We start from the raw sequence: 15,487 nt of genomic DNA, 5'->3' as shown, positions 1-15,487 counted from the left end.
CTTGCTAGCCCATTGGACTAGGCCGAACGATGGACGTCCCACACCGAAAGGCATTTTCCAACCAATATAAATGCCCTTCCTAGGTTCAAAACTTGGTTTACCTATCTAGCAAGGCTTGTGGGTGGTTGTGGTAGGCTCAATAGTATAATGGTAGTCCCACTGAGTCGATCCAAGGTTTCCTCGATGATATGTGGCAGGTCTATCAATTATCCTAATAAAAAAAAAGGAAATATAAAGTCATGAACCTTGCTAGTAAATATTAAACTTTTATTGCACCAAAAGTGATTTCTTCCATAATAAAACAAAACCATTCATTGATCCAAGAAGTAGTTTCCTCCATAATACAAGAATGTGTATCGCTCTAGAAGTGGCTTATTTAGTGATACACAATCCTTTATCACCCCACATGTAACTTTTCTAGTGATATAGAGAGATGTATTGCTCTAGTTACCACATAACCAATGATATATCACACATGATACAACATTCCTAGTGATACAAGGTTTAAATCATTGATTGAAGATGTGAATTATCAGGTAAAGAAGAGGGAGTCCTTTGTTCTAAAATGTGAAATACCCAATGATTCAGAGGTATATACGAAATCACATTGAGGGTCATTGAAGGTAATGAATAGGTTTTAGTTTGACAATTTGTCAGGGAAATCATGTAATAAATAAAAATGGGGCTCATTTGGGTGGCATTCACATTCCCTGGATGAAATCGAGTGTGCCCCAAGCCTCTAGGTGCATAGATGGTGATATGAACCAAACAACAACACACCTAAGTTAAATATTCATGCATGAATAATCAATTTAAATATATCTAAATACAGAGGGAAGAAATACTAGAAACAAAACTTTGGTGGGAAACATTCTTAAAGCACTACATCATTTCCTATCAACAATAAAACCCTTATTCTTTCTCCATGTCCTTCAACATTTGGTTAGTAGAAAGAATTTGCACAATCTTGTGCTAGATGAAATGGTAAATTTTCGAAGTATAAAGGTTTCTCTTGGATCATATTTGGACAGAGAATATCACTGAACCTATAAGTGTAAAAATTCTTTATTGGTCATTGACTTCTCTCTTATTAATATGAGTTTCATTGGAGTGCTCAATTGTTCTAAATTATTTCATGTGACAAATATGGGTTGTTGCAACATGGCTCACCTAATGTCCACTTCAATTTATAAATTCCCAGATTCTTACACTCTTAGATCACATAGCATAGTTGCAAAGGCATTCCAATGAGCACACATTTCCTCATTGCCATTACTCTTGGTGTATTTATAGCCTAGTATGATATATATGTTTAGGCTTGTCTCATGGGTAATGCTTGAAGTTTACTTCAAGGAAGGGAACAATTAAACCAAATCTAGTTCAGGTGTCTAGATTTCATACTGAGAGGACTTCAAAAACCCTTTGATTCATGGTGGAAGGTGTCTCTTAAACCTATTTATAAATACAAATATTTTGTAATATTCTAGAAGGATTCCATACTAACCTTGTAGCCTTAACATCTATTGGGATGGCACCTTCACTTATCCACCATATAAAAATAAACTTAGGTAATTCAAGGTTGAGAAGAGGCATTTATAACCTTTTAGTTAAGGTGGCAAAATAGTGATTGGATTCTATGATATTATATTTCCAAAACCAGGATTAGCCTCATCACAATTTAAAATCTACTACAATTATGATTTCTAGAAGCTAGAAGATATCTAGAGTAGACTACAGAGAATGTATTTTTATGATTACACTTGTATAGCTCCTTCAGATCCAAGGGAATAAGAGGCTTGATGGAAAGTTCTCACCATCCAATGTCATTTTGTTTTCAAGTTCATGGTGAGGTTCAACTGTGACCAATAGAAAGGCCTCCAAAATAATCTTAGTTTGACTCTCATTAGTTATTTTGGCCATGAGAGAGAAAACTAAATCAAGGCCCTTCCCTTCTTAAGTGAAACAACCCCCTTACATTAGCATAATCCATATATTTTTATATGTATAGCTACACATTGCAACTAACCCAATAGTCAATCTTGTCCATAGCTTTCCATCTAAGGGTGCAAGACTAGGAGGCATATGTATATACATGCAGCGTTATTTTTCTTGAGAGATTATTTTATGGGCACCTTGGGTAACCTGCAGGAGGTTGTACCTATAGTAGGTACTCCATGACTCTATAGTGGATTAAAACTCTCCAAGTTCTGGTATATCTAGGTGTGAGATCCATATAAGGTGGAGACCTAAACTCCCTCTTTTCCAACCCACACACCACAATGTTATAGATCTTTAGCCTAGGCCTACTCTCAATTGATAAATGGTATTTGAGATGGTTAATAGAAACATTTACACGATGTTCAAGTGTTAAGCTTGACCCCCAAACTAGAATTGCAAGGGTCATAAGTTCTTTGGTGAGAAATTTAAATCTTATCATTAGAAGTTATATAAAGACCAAGGCTTGCTTAATCTTCTTATAAAAACTTAGAATTCACATCAGAGAATATTTTCGTCAAGGTAAAGTGTCAAAATCCTAATGACACCTTCATATAAATTTCCCAATAACATGACATATTCAACCATGGCACTACAATCAATATTACATAATCATACATAATAAGTAACATCATTTTAAAACAAATGCGAAGACTTATTTAAAATCAATTGCCTACAACTGAAGAAGGGTGAGCTCCTTTCCACCACTCCATAGACTCAACTACACTTGTCCTTGTCTATAACTTGCCTTCCCTTATCCAACCTATGATACCTCTAGGGAAACACAATTTTCTTAAGGAAATTGTTGAGTATGAAGGCCACTCTCCTTCACAGATAGTCAAATAGCATAAATCCATCTACCCATTGAGCCCATAACCTCCATGAATCTACAAATTCCTTTCCAATTGGTTACAATGGCACAATGGAGTCCCTTCACTACATGTGTAGTCCCTTAGCACCCCACCCTCTCAATTCTTATTTCCTTGCCCAACTAGCATCAACTTCGTAGTCATCCTTGCCCAAGGTGGGTTCAAGTTTTTTTTTGATAAATTTAATTAGTCAAAGTCAGGATGCCCTTTTTGTTTTGAGATGCCCGCATCATTCTTTTAATATGGAAGCTTTCCTCTTCCAGTTGTATGTCCTTTTACCTTGGAAAAAACACTCCCTCTACCTGAGTTCTACTTTCTTGCTATCTATTCTTCTGCCTTCAAGGCATACTAGTATGATTCTTCCATGGTCCTTGGAGAAAGCATGACGATCTCATCCTGAATATCCATTATTAAGCCATTAATATACCTTACTGTATTTTCCAGGTATCTTTGATCTGTATATGAAACTGCTTGAGGTTTATGTAAATTGCAAGTGATTAAATTTGAGTTTTTAGGCTCTTATGTTAAATTCATAAACACATAAAACATGAATTTAAACTTCAAAATTTGCAGAATAATGCAGAAAATACCACCATAACAGTAAACACAAAACAACAAGTGATGAAGGAGTTCACCCCTCCTGGGCTACGTCTCCTAGTCTAGCTTCCAATGCTTGGGCCTATATCATTATGTTCATAAAAATAGTGATTAGATCAATTTATAGTGCTCAAATGGCTTCAACAAAAGCTCCATTGGCTTCAGAGCTATCAAAAACCCCTGTCTAGCCTCTTTCTGCTCCCAAAAAGACCAAAAACTAAGAAAGTTATGAGCTTCCCATGTTTCACTGCTAGTTGACCCACAATTTCGCCAAGTCTAGCGAACAGTCCTACAATTCTGCCCCTTTTACCAGTAACTGGGTGACAAATTGGTGCCCCGCCAGTGCAAATTGTGGGATGATTAAATTCGCCATTAAATCTTGTGCACACCCTCCTGGTCACATGAACGCTCCACGTGACCCGGGGTTGGCTCCCTCCGAATATGCCCTTGGTCCTGGCTTATCGTCGTGTGGGGAAATATTTAAAATCGGGGGGCCGAGGCTAAGCCTTGGCCCTCAGTCCCGCCCCTGGTCCTTGTGGGCGTGGTGACTGGGGTTGGGCTAGCCCTCGGCCCCTTACCCCAATACTCCACCCACATATTGTTTAAATAAAATGTTTGGAGGTCCTTTTAATAAGGACTACGTGTGGCACGATGGTAAGAGTGGAATTTAGTTGGAGTGAAGTGCATGGTTCGAATCCCACTGAGTGCAATCTGGACTTCAACAAGTTTTTAGTGGCCATCGAGGTGCCACATGGTAGCCTCTGGTTGGGCCATGTGGCAGCCTCCAGTTGGTCCACTCACCAACAACTCCAACCAATAGAATTTCACCAAACCTGCCCCTAGAGCCTGCCACATGGCAAGCTGCCATTGGTTGTTTGAAGCCCATTCAACCTTGCACAGTTTGCAAGCCCAGTCAGTTGTACGGACTGCTGACTGGGTAGCCTGCGCAATCTTTTGCCAAAATTTGTCTGTTTGCCAAATCGATCAGAACTCATTTCCGGGAGCATATGGCATCTGTTTTCCGTGAAACGAGTTGCACAGGATTCAGAACAATGATATCTATCCATTCGTTCCATTTTCGAACCTTTATAACAAATTTCATTTTTGAGCATATTTTTGATCCAACGGATCACTCCTCCCCATTGGAAGATTTTGGACCCCAAAATCTCTTTACTACTAAACAATTAGATGAGGGTACAGCTCCCTGACTCTTGCAGTCTCAATCCACTAGAATTCGCCTAAATTCAACAATTTGAGATTTTCATGAAAATTGACCTTTTTCCTTGATTCTGGAGACCCTGTCTTGTTGTTGTAGATACCATCTTGCTGTAATTTCCTAGAATTTGCATAATAACAAATTGTCCTTGAAGGAACAAACATATTCCTTCCTCAGTCGTCAATCAAAGGAAACTTAAACAACTTGAAATTTTTCTCACCTCGAACACTGTCGACATGGCAATGTTTAGCTTGTCTTACCTTATGCTTCTTAGGATGAAGTTGCAGATGAAATTTCCAGCACTTCTCGACCCAATGCCCACTAATATTACAATGGGTGCAGAAATTTTTGTGCTTGTTGCTTGATGACATTGTCTTCAAACTTAGAAGAGTCTTTCTTCCATGTTTCATTCCCACATTCAAGCAAATCGTTCCTTTGTTGACACTTATTCACACTATGGTTAGGTGAATGACAGAAAGTGCATGGAATCATATTCCATAAAACTTTATTCAATTGATCATGTGGCTCAAAATCAAAGAAACTATTTGAGTGAGGCTTATACCTTCCCTTGTTATCCTTTGAACCATGCTTCTTATGCAAGGAACTTGAATGGCGAGAAGAACTTGTCTTAGTCTCTTCTTCAACTTGCTCATCTCTCTTTGGAGAGGTCTTGCATTTCATGTCCTCCTTTTGCTTTAGAAACCAAGCTAGTACCAATTCCAGATGCAAATCCCAACAATTTTCCTCATCATGTCCTCTCTTATGACAAAAATAACATGATACCCAAGAGATATCGTTGGAAGACCATTCTCCCTTTTCAACATAGCCCAAACCTTCATATCGAGGTCTCTCCTTTGCCTCAATTGGATGGATAATGCCCTGATTGTTCACTCCAAGGCCTCCTCCCTTGTAACCCATATTGGACAAGAGCTTTGTTCCTATGCCTTTTCTATGCTTCTCAAAGGCTGCAAAAGAGCTTAAATCAACATTTTCATGTAAAGAAACTGCATGTAAATGCTTACCATTTTCCTCATCTTTCGACTGAGGGACAAAGATGCTCTTAAACTCTTTCCTAATTCTTGAGGTGTCTTCTTGGACTCTTGGTCTTTCTTCTTTCAGATCCTTGGACTTTGGCACTGATAGAACCTCATCCTCATCATCATGTGGACAAAAGGTGCAGACTTGGCCATCTTCCTTCTCTGAGGGGCTTTCTGCACTAGCCTCTTGTGTAAGGGTTGTTGTGGAAGAGGATGATGATGAAGGTGAGGATGGAGGTGGAGAAGATGGTGGTTTGTCACCATTCCCTTTTGAAGGCTTGTCATCATCTCCTCCTTTTCCTCCAGAAGAACCCTCTCCTTTTGAAGGCTTGGAGCTCTCACCCTGCAATCTTGAATTTCTCTCTTCATAGAGAACTTTCACCATGTGGGTCATCTCAAAGAATGTTTTTTTCTTTTTTCTTTTTTTTGAAATCCTTCTCATCCTCTAACATATTATCAGCTCCTCCTTCATGATACATGCTTATTGAAGCTTTAGGAACAACTTGAGGTGAAACTTGTGGAGATTATGTGCTCTCCTTGTCCTTGTCCCAAATTGAGAACATGCACCCACAAGATTTCCTTCTCCTCTCTTGAGCTTCAATATTGTAAGCATAAGAAACACTTGCAAACAATTAAATCCTCATAGCAACAAAGAAACCGTATGCTCTGATTCCAAACTTGATATGTATATTAAACTGCTTGAGGTTTATGTAAATTGCAAGTGATTAGATTTGAGTTTTGAGGCTCTTATGTTAAATTCATAAACACATAGAACATGAATTTAAACTTTAGAATTTGCATAATAATGCAAACAATACCACCATAACAATAAATAAAAAACAACAAGTGATAAAAGAGTTCACTCCTCTTGGGCTACATCTCCTAGTCCAACTTCCAATGCTTGACATATATTATCATGCTCATAAAAATAGTGATTACATAAAGTTATAGTGCTCAAATGGATTCAAAAACAACTCCATTGGCTTCATATCTATCAAAAACTCTTGTCTAGCCTCTTGCTTCTCCCAAAATGACAAAAAACTGAGAAAGTTATGAGCTTCCCAAGTTTCGCTGCTATTTGCCCACAGTTTTGTGAAGTCCAGCTAACCGTCCTACAATTCCACCCCTTTTCGGCTAACTGGGCGACAAATTGGTGCACCATCCGCGCAAATTTTGGGATGATTAAATTCGCCATTAACACCTGTGCATGCCCTCCTGGTCACATGGATGCTCCATGTGACCTGGGGTTGACCCCCTTGGTCTAGCTCCCTCCTAATTGGCCCTTGGTCCTAGCTTATGGTCGCATGGGAAAATATTTAAAATGAGGGGGGGGGGGGGGGGGGCGCTAAGCACTGGTTCCCGGTCCCGCCCTTGGTCCTTGTGGGCACGGTGACCGAGGCTAGGGTTAGCCCTCAACCCCTTACCCCAATACTCCACCCACATATTATTTAAATAAAATGTTTGGAGGTCCTTTTAATAAGGACTACATGTGGCATGATGGTAAGAGCATAATTTAGTTGGAGAGAGGTGCATGGTTTGAATCCCACTAAGTGCAGTTCAGACTTCAACAAGTTTTTAGTAGCCATCGAGGTGCCATGTGGCGGCCTCCGGTTGGTCCACTCACCAACAACTCCACCCAATAGAATTTCGCCAACTCAGCACCTAGAACCTGCCACATGGTGAGATACCATTGGCTATTTGAAGCCCAGTCAACCTTACACAATCAGCAAGCCCAGTTAGCTATATGGATTTCTAACTAGGCAACTTGCACAAACTTTTGCTAAAATTTCCTTGTTTGCCAAATCAACTAGAACTTATTTCTGGGAGCATACATCATTTGTTTTCCACAAAACGCAACTTGCACAAACTTTTGCTAAAATTTCCTTGTTTGCCAAATCAACTAGAACTTATTTCTGGGAGCATACATCATTTGTTTTCCACAAAACGAGTTGTGTCAGATTTAGAACGATGAGCTCTATCCAATCGTTCCATTTCAATTTTGAGCATATTTTTTATCCAACTGATCAATCTTTCCACATAACCTACACTCAAGTTAACTTTGTAAATTTCTTCAGTATATTATTTTATTGTTAGTGACCTTTGGTTGAGGTTCTTCATGTACCCGTAGAGACTTAATTGGTAATCTTTTGGTAAGAATTTACTCTTCATCTTTGTCACCATCATATCCTAACTTTTAATCAATGACTTGTTCTTCTTTATCCTTTCAGCCTATGCATTGTCCAACCATAGTGCAACATGACCTTTCAACCTTGTTACTGCAAACCTTTTTTTATAGTCCATCTCTTCATATTCAAAATACTTGTCTAACTCATTAGTCCAATCAAACAAATTTTCAGCTGCTAGATAGTTCAGGATTTGGTCTTGAACTTGAGCCTAACAATGATCTCAATAACTTGACTTTTGGAGTTTCCTCAGCAGGTGTTTCTCCTTCTTCCTCAACTTCTTCTTTAGGTTCACTAATATCTCAAGTCTCAAGATCTCGTTGTCTTCCTACCTCCACGGCCTCTAACTGATCTTGAAGTCTCCTTATCTCTTCTCTAAGCTCTACGTTACCCACGGGTCTGCCTCCTCGACCTCATGCTCTTCTTGCTCGCATAACCATATTCTCTTACACTGTAGATAGTATCAACTATGCAAAAGGTTTGCTCTAATACCACAAATTGGTTCCATGGGTAGGCAAAAGGAGATCTTAAACTGATACACAGTCCTCTAATTTTTTTTGGTAAGTCGCTCAGAATGATTTGGCAACGCACTGTCCAAAATTCGGTTTAGCGATTTCCGGGAAAATGAGTAAAGGCCTGCGCTGTCAAATGATTTGGCAGCGTCCCTTCCAAAACCTCAATGTCCTATGCTATTAAATGATTTGGCAATCTCCTTTCCAAAATCGACTTCCATGTCCCTGACTGACTCCTCAACACCATATATGTTTCACTTTTCCTTTCTTCATCGAAGTTTGCAACGCTGGTTCGAATTTGACAGTCCGAAAATCAATCTTAAAAGGGTGTCGAATGTATTCAAAATAGGGTACTATGTTTTAGTTGAATCGCTGCAAAAAAACCACCACGCATTCACTGCGCCTGAACATAGTGAACATTCCTTGCAAGGTTTTGAAACCGATGCAACAAGAATACAAAAGATAAATGGCCTATCACACAATGAATGAAGTCAAAGGGGTTCAATTTCTAAGTGTAATTCAATTCAACAAGTTACATGTTCTCAAAATAATTAAATGCACAGGAATAACACTGCAACTGATAACAATTCACAAACAAAAGTCGATTTGGTCTAATCACAGGGGATCAATTTAATAGAAAACCATTTAATCATCACAAAAACTTACATTCTATCTCACTGTTCATTTACGCCATTCGCACATATATACCTTATGGTTCACACAGATTGGAAAGCACAAGTGTGTTTGCAAACTTCAGAATTGTAGTTACACAGGGAAAGCAACAAGCCCCTCCTTCTAGGTACTCGTTCTTTATTCTCTAGAAAAGAAAAATTGACTATGACAACCAAGAGTCATGAAAGATGTGAATCGTTTCTCTTTCTCCACAAAATAAGGAAAACTGAAAACTACATTTACAACATAAAATAACTTTCAAGATGAGTAACTTCTCCAACTAATTTCTAAAAAAACAATGCTTGCTCTTAAATTAAATATTTAAAATTTCTTAACAAAAAATATTCCCCCAACATTACCATGTGACCAACCCATCACATTGGTAAGCTCTTGTCCAAACTTCATCAAATTTTGTGTTCGACCTATGCACTTACATTATCTCGAGTGAGGTCGAGGATCCACTATTTTTGGACCTATATTACTAAATGGCGTAGTCTAACTCATAAACAAAATAACTTTTTCATCTCGTGATACAATCTCAAGCAAGATTGCGATCTTTTGTTGTTTAAAATATATTTTTGAATGCAAAAATGGATTCAGCTCCCTAGAAAATTCTTGGTTACTAGAATTCCACAAATTAAACAACTTAAACTCAACTGGAAAACCCTTGGGCACTAGAATTCCACAAATTAAACAACTTAACTCAAGTTTTTAAAAATCTCTATCGGGTTTTGATTAAAATTAACCTGGAAAAATGCTCTGAAAAAGATCATTTGGTCTATATGCTAGACTATGCCTTACTTAATATACATGCCAGACATGTATGAATAATATACAATTTTATATCTATTTGATAATAAAATTATGCCTTTTTATCTAGGAAAAAAAAAATAATGGAAATAAAAAAATCTTAATAACATAAACAAATAAATTAATTAATTTTGAAATTGAGAGTTAATTATATGATTGAAAACCCTTTTAATGACACAAATAATAACAAATTTCCATTTATAAAATGCAAATAATTTAATAAATTTAATCACAACTTTTGATAAAAAGAAAATAATAAAAAATACATTTTAAAAAATTAAATAACATACAAATAATATTTATAATAAAAAAATTCTAAAACTTAACAACTTCTCTAATATTTATAATAAAAAAATTCTAAAACTTAACAACTTCTCTTTTCAATATAAATGTATTTATCAACATAATTTAAAAATAAAATAATAAAATAAAATAAACACAACTTTATACATATAAAAACAAAAAGAATTCTCTCAATAGAAGTGATGAAAATGTATTTATCAACATAATTTAAAAATAAAATAATAAAATAAAATAAACACAACTTTATACATATAAAAACAAAAAGAATTCTCTCAATAGAAGTGATGAGTTATTGTATGTATTAGCAAATAGCAACTAGTAATGACTATCTTCACTTCTAGTTATGACAGATTTTCCCACTATTTAAAAATAACAACAATTTGACAGAGTTTCTCACTATTTAAAAATAATAACAATTTAACTTAACACAATTTTTCACATAATAACTAAATTAATATAAATTTTACTTTATTTGAAAAAATACAAAAATAGCGTCCACATGGGGTAGCTCAACCGGCAAGGGCCATGGAAATGAAGTCTCACCGAACTGGAAGTTTTGGGTTCAAATCTTGGGCTACCCTTCCCCTGTAGAGGGGTACATAATGGACATGTAAATCGGAGAGTCCCACCCAAAAAAAAAATACAAAAATAACCATAATAACTTTCCTTAACACTAAATTAATATAAATTTTATTAAATAATTTTTATTTAACTAGAAAAATATAAAAATAACAATAATAGCGAACAATAACTTTCCTTAACACTAAATTAATAACTTGTCCCGACGATAAACCACATTAGTTGGTTCGAAAAGACAAATGATATTCCTTGTAATTTTGGCCGAAAAATCTGTCCTAACTTAATATAAATTTTACTTAACTTGAAAAAAATAGAAATAACCATAATAGCCATAATAATTTTCCCACAATTAATTTGAAAAACAAATAAAAACAAAATCACACTGAAATTTTACCAACTTAAAAAAATAAAACCAAAATGAAATAAAAACCATGTACCTACCACAAAATGCACACGGACGACAACTCAAATGAAATAAAAAACATGTACCTACCACAAAATGCACACAGACGACAACTCACAACTGGCAGCCCGGTTTCATTCTTTAAGAGCCAGATTATTCGGTGGCGTGCTTCCTAAAGAAAAGTGAAGTGGTGGGATTGGCTTTTAAATCAACCGGAAGCTCCGCACTTGGCACGACATAAACGACTTCCTTTCACATTCATTCGCCACCGCGAAACGAGCAAACCAATAAATATCCCAGTGCATTTCGCACCCTTTCTCGCACTGCTTCACGAAGTTGGTTTTCTGTGAATTGGGTGCATGATTGAAGTTGGTTTTGTGTGAATGAAGTAGTTTCCTACTCTGTTCTGGAAACAATTCCTTATTTCTGCCGGGCAAAACAATGGCAGACGAAGGTGTTCTACCACTCTTGCAGAAACAGGGGAGGGCAGGAACTGCTTCAAGACCACAGGCCTTTGGAAATATTATTGTATCAGTTGTGGGGACTGGTGTTTTGGGTCTCCCTTATGCATTCAGAGTCAGTGGATGGGCTGCCAGTGCTGGAGCCATATTTTGTGCAGCAGGCTTGACATATTACTGCATGATACTTCTGGTAATATATTGCAGTTGCTCCTTTGTTTGGATTATGATGCTATAAGCACGATTGTTTCATTTTTTTTCAAGTACTAGCCAGTTGCATGGATAATTCCTAATTTTTTATCACATCTAGTAATAATCTTTTTCAAGATGAGAACCCACTTATCAAATGTTGTATCAGTTTGAAAAATAGTGTTTACAGTGAAATCCTTTCAAAATTAAAAAATACTTGGTTGCAATAAACCTTGAACAATTCAACGCTCTCCTGAAAATGAAATTAGGTTTGTTAAATGATTGGAAATGATGTAACTAGCAGATTCTCCTCTGAACTTGGGCCTGCTATGCACCTTGGGAGCCTTATGTTAGTACCAATAATATATTTTGGTTTGGGCCATTTGTGTGAACTCAAGATGTAGATCTTCAAAAGCTTCAGGTGTATATCAAACCAAGGTAGAGATGGATCTGTGCTAGTGCCCATATTCAATGGGCCCAGTAAATGCACAGTTAGAGACACACATGAAAAGTTGATGTATTAGCCCACCCTCACCGTATCTTCATCCGCTCTGAAGAATGCACCTCATTTTCATTTAAGTATACTCATTTGTTCACCCAATTCACCGATTACATTAAATGCACAGTTAAAGCCACAGGCCTGCGCTCGCACGAAAAGTTGATGTATGATTCCCACTCAGTCTCCGGAATGTACCCCTCCTCTCCCTTGATCTGCTTACTTTCAATTGAACCGCTGGATTCCTCTGTCTTTGATTGCCTTTAAATGACTATCTAAAGATCCTTGATCTCCAATTTAAGTATTTGCTTTTACTGGCAATTGCACCAAGTGGTGCATTTCTCACATAGGTCGGTTGTGGGGAGACCTATGTGCCTGTGTGTGCCCACCTGTGATGTTGGAAAAAAAAAAAATCACAGATCTATCATAATATCCACTTGGCAAAAATAAACAAAATGAAAAACCCACAAATCCATCTTAATATTCACCAACTTATCCAAGATTTAAATTCACTACAAGGGCACCTTGAGGAATTTGATAGCTCAGGAAAAAAACGTCACAGATCTATCGTAATAACTACCTAAGAATAAAAAACACCCACAAATCCATCATAATATCCACCAACTTGTCCAAGATTTAAATAAACTACCATGGGCACCTTTTCGAAAATGATAGCTCTTGGCATTACAAAATATAGGGGTTAGGATGGATCTGTCCCATCTTAATATCCACCAACTTGTCCAAGATTTAAATCAACTACCATGGGCACCTTGAGGAATTTGATAGCTCTTGGCATTACAAAAGATAGGGGTTAGGATGGATCTGTTTCATCTTAATATCCACCAATTTGTCAAAGATTTAAATCAACTACCATGGGCAACTTGAGGAATTTGATAGCTCTAGCTCTTGGCATTACAATATATAGGGGTTAAGATGGATCTGTCTTTGTATTTTGCATGTTCAAAACCTAATAACCTAATATGTGAGTTTAATTTTTTATTTTTTATTTAAACTTACTTTTAAAATATCACATTTTATTTCTTTACACTTTTTAAACCACCATGGCCACTGGCATTCAATATTGTATTGTATTTGTTTCTACCAGATGACCTTTTTTAGGATGCATAATAGAGATTGACAAGTGTAGTTTTGGGAATTCATATCTCCTATGGTTGTATTCAGGTCAGGTGCAGAGAGAAGTTGGAAGAGTTGGACCAAGTAAATATATTAACATATGGAGACCTTGGAGGGCACACTTACGGAAAAATAGGGCGTTTTGCAGCAGAGACAATGTTACTAATTTCTCAGTGTGGAGGGTGTGTATCCTATTTGGTTTTTGTAGGTCAAAATTTGTCCTCACTGTTCACGGGATCAAGTAATAGAAGTTTATTTTTCATTCTTATTTTAGTTCCTGTGGAAATTGCACTGGCTTGGGTTCGAACGTTGTCAGCCCTTGCTCCCTTCAGTATTTTCGCAGATGTCTGCAGTGTTTTGGCTATGGCAATTGTCATCAAGGATGATTATTCTTCATTTCAAGGGCTGGATAAGGTACAGACCTTCACAGGTTGGCAGGCCTTGCCTTTCGTTTTCGGAGTTGCAGTATTTTGCTTTGAGGGCTTTGGCATGACCTTATCATTGGAAGCTTCAATGAAAAAGCCCCAGAAATTCGGGAAGGTGTTGGGTCTGGCGTTTTTTTCCCTTACTTCTCTATATGTTAGTTTTGGATTGGCAGGGTACGTTGCATATGGAAACGAAACCCAAGATATAGTGACTCTGAATCTTCCCAATGATTGGTCTGCAGTTGCTGTGAAAGTGGGGCTTTGCATAGCCCTTCTCTTGACATTTCCTGTCATGATGCATCCTATTCATGAAATGTTTGAGATGAAACTGATAGAAAGCTGTTGGTTTCAAAAAATCTCTGTTGCATTCCCATGGGTGGAAACAGTATTATTTAAAATTCTTCGTGCGGGTTCTGTTGTTGTCCTTGCAATACTGGCCTCATCCTTGCCTGGATTTGGGGTCTTTGTCTCTTTGGTGGGAAGTACTGTCTGTGCATTGCTTGCATTTGTTTTCCCATCATTGTTTCACCTTAGAGCTTTTAGAGGCTGTCTACATTTTTCACAAAAGGCCATTGATCTGACCATTTTAGTTTGTGGAATAGTTTTTGCCATTTATGGCACATATAGTACATGTGTTATGTCTCCATTAACCAATCTGTGACCCAAAGAGGTTCAGTCTAGTACAACGCAGTCTTCTTCCAAGGAAATCCAATTAAAACACCAGAGGACAAATGAAATCAGAATTGGGCATTGGATTGTAAATGAGGCAAGGCCTTGATCCTAGTGCTGCTAAGCAATATTTAGAAGTCGAGAGAACACGAGACAGCAAGTTTCCAAAGAAAAGGGGCAGGTTTTACTTCTACATCGAGAAAGTTCCTCAAAATGTATTGCACAGATTAGCATTATGGATATTCTCTGTCAGCATCACATTTCGTGAGATTGCCGATTCAGTGTTCAATTGACCAGTACGTTCTTACAGAAACCTTGCCTGATGTGGTTTATTAGATAATTGGAAGGTGCTTTCTTAGTTTTAGACAATCTTTCGACAGCATCTCATATTGTGCAAGCTGAAAGACTGACTTGACATTCCTTGAACCTGATGAATGACAGCATAGTTAAATAACAACTATGGTGGATATTTGTGAACTAGTGTCCTTTCCTTACCTTGGTATTTTTTACTTTATATGATTCGATTCTTCTAATGTAACAAAAAAATTCATAATTTTGTATCTTAAATCTGGGATAGTTTTTTGATTTGGTGGGGTGGATATTCCAGGTAAAATGATAACCTCATGAAGCAAAAAGTGGTGTTTTAGATTTTCCAAACGCCGAGAATTCAGTCCTTTGATTTGGGCTTTGGTGGGGTGGATATTCTATGTAAAACAGGACCCTTAGTGTACCCCTATGAGCTAAAATGTAGGTGTTTTAGATTCGCCAAACGACAAGAATTCAGTGCATGAGATTTGAGTTGTTAATTGATTTTATTTGCAAATGGAATGGAGGTGGTTTTTTCAGTGATTAGCAACCAGTCATCTGCTTGTATTCTAAAAACTTTTTACGATTCCACATGGAATGATATCATATAATGATTACTATTTAATAAAGTAGA

General features: G+C 37.1%; 1 protein-coding gene across 1 annotated transcript; it reads left to right on the top strand.

Moving 5' to 3' along the window:
- Positions 1-11,493: 11,493 nt before the first annotated feature.
- On the top strand, positions 11,494-15,098 carry LOC149155567 (amino acid transporter ANT1-like). Its single transcript, XM_089440667.1, has 2 exons — positions 11,494-11,827; positions 13,502-15,098. The coding sequence occupies exons 1-2, from the start codon at positions 11,618-11,620 to the stop codon at positions 14,537-14,539; spliced, it is 1,248 nt and encodes a 415-aa protein (XP_089296793.1). The 5' UTR covers positions 11,494-11,617; the 3' UTR covers positions 14,540-15,098.
- Positions 15,099-15,487: the final 389 nt, after the last annotated feature.

This window comes from Pinus tabuliformis, chromosome 9, assembly GCF_031772625.1.
Source record: "Pinus tabuliformis cultivar Carrire ecotype Pingquan chromosome 9, CPIR1, whole genome shotgun sequence".
NCBI classification, from domain to species: domain Eukaryota; kingdom Viridiplantae; phylum Streptophyta; class Pinopsida; order Pinales; family Pinaceae; genus Pinus; species Pinus tabuliformis.
The sequence above is the reverse complement of the archived record's forward strand: the minus strand, read 5'-3'. Positions and strand labels throughout refer to the sequence as shown.

What these genes read in the sequence shown, in the direction of transcription:
- LOC149155567 (XM_089440667.1), top strand. Translation starts at nt 11,618, where the DNA reads ATGGCAGACGAAGGTGTTCTACCACTCTTGCAGAAACAGGGGAGGGCA. An exon ending in ATTACTGCATGATACTTCTG is followed by an intron (nt 11,828 to 13,501) that starts GTAATATATTGC and finishes GGTTGTATTCAG; the next exon opens with GTCAGGTGCAGAGAGAAGTT.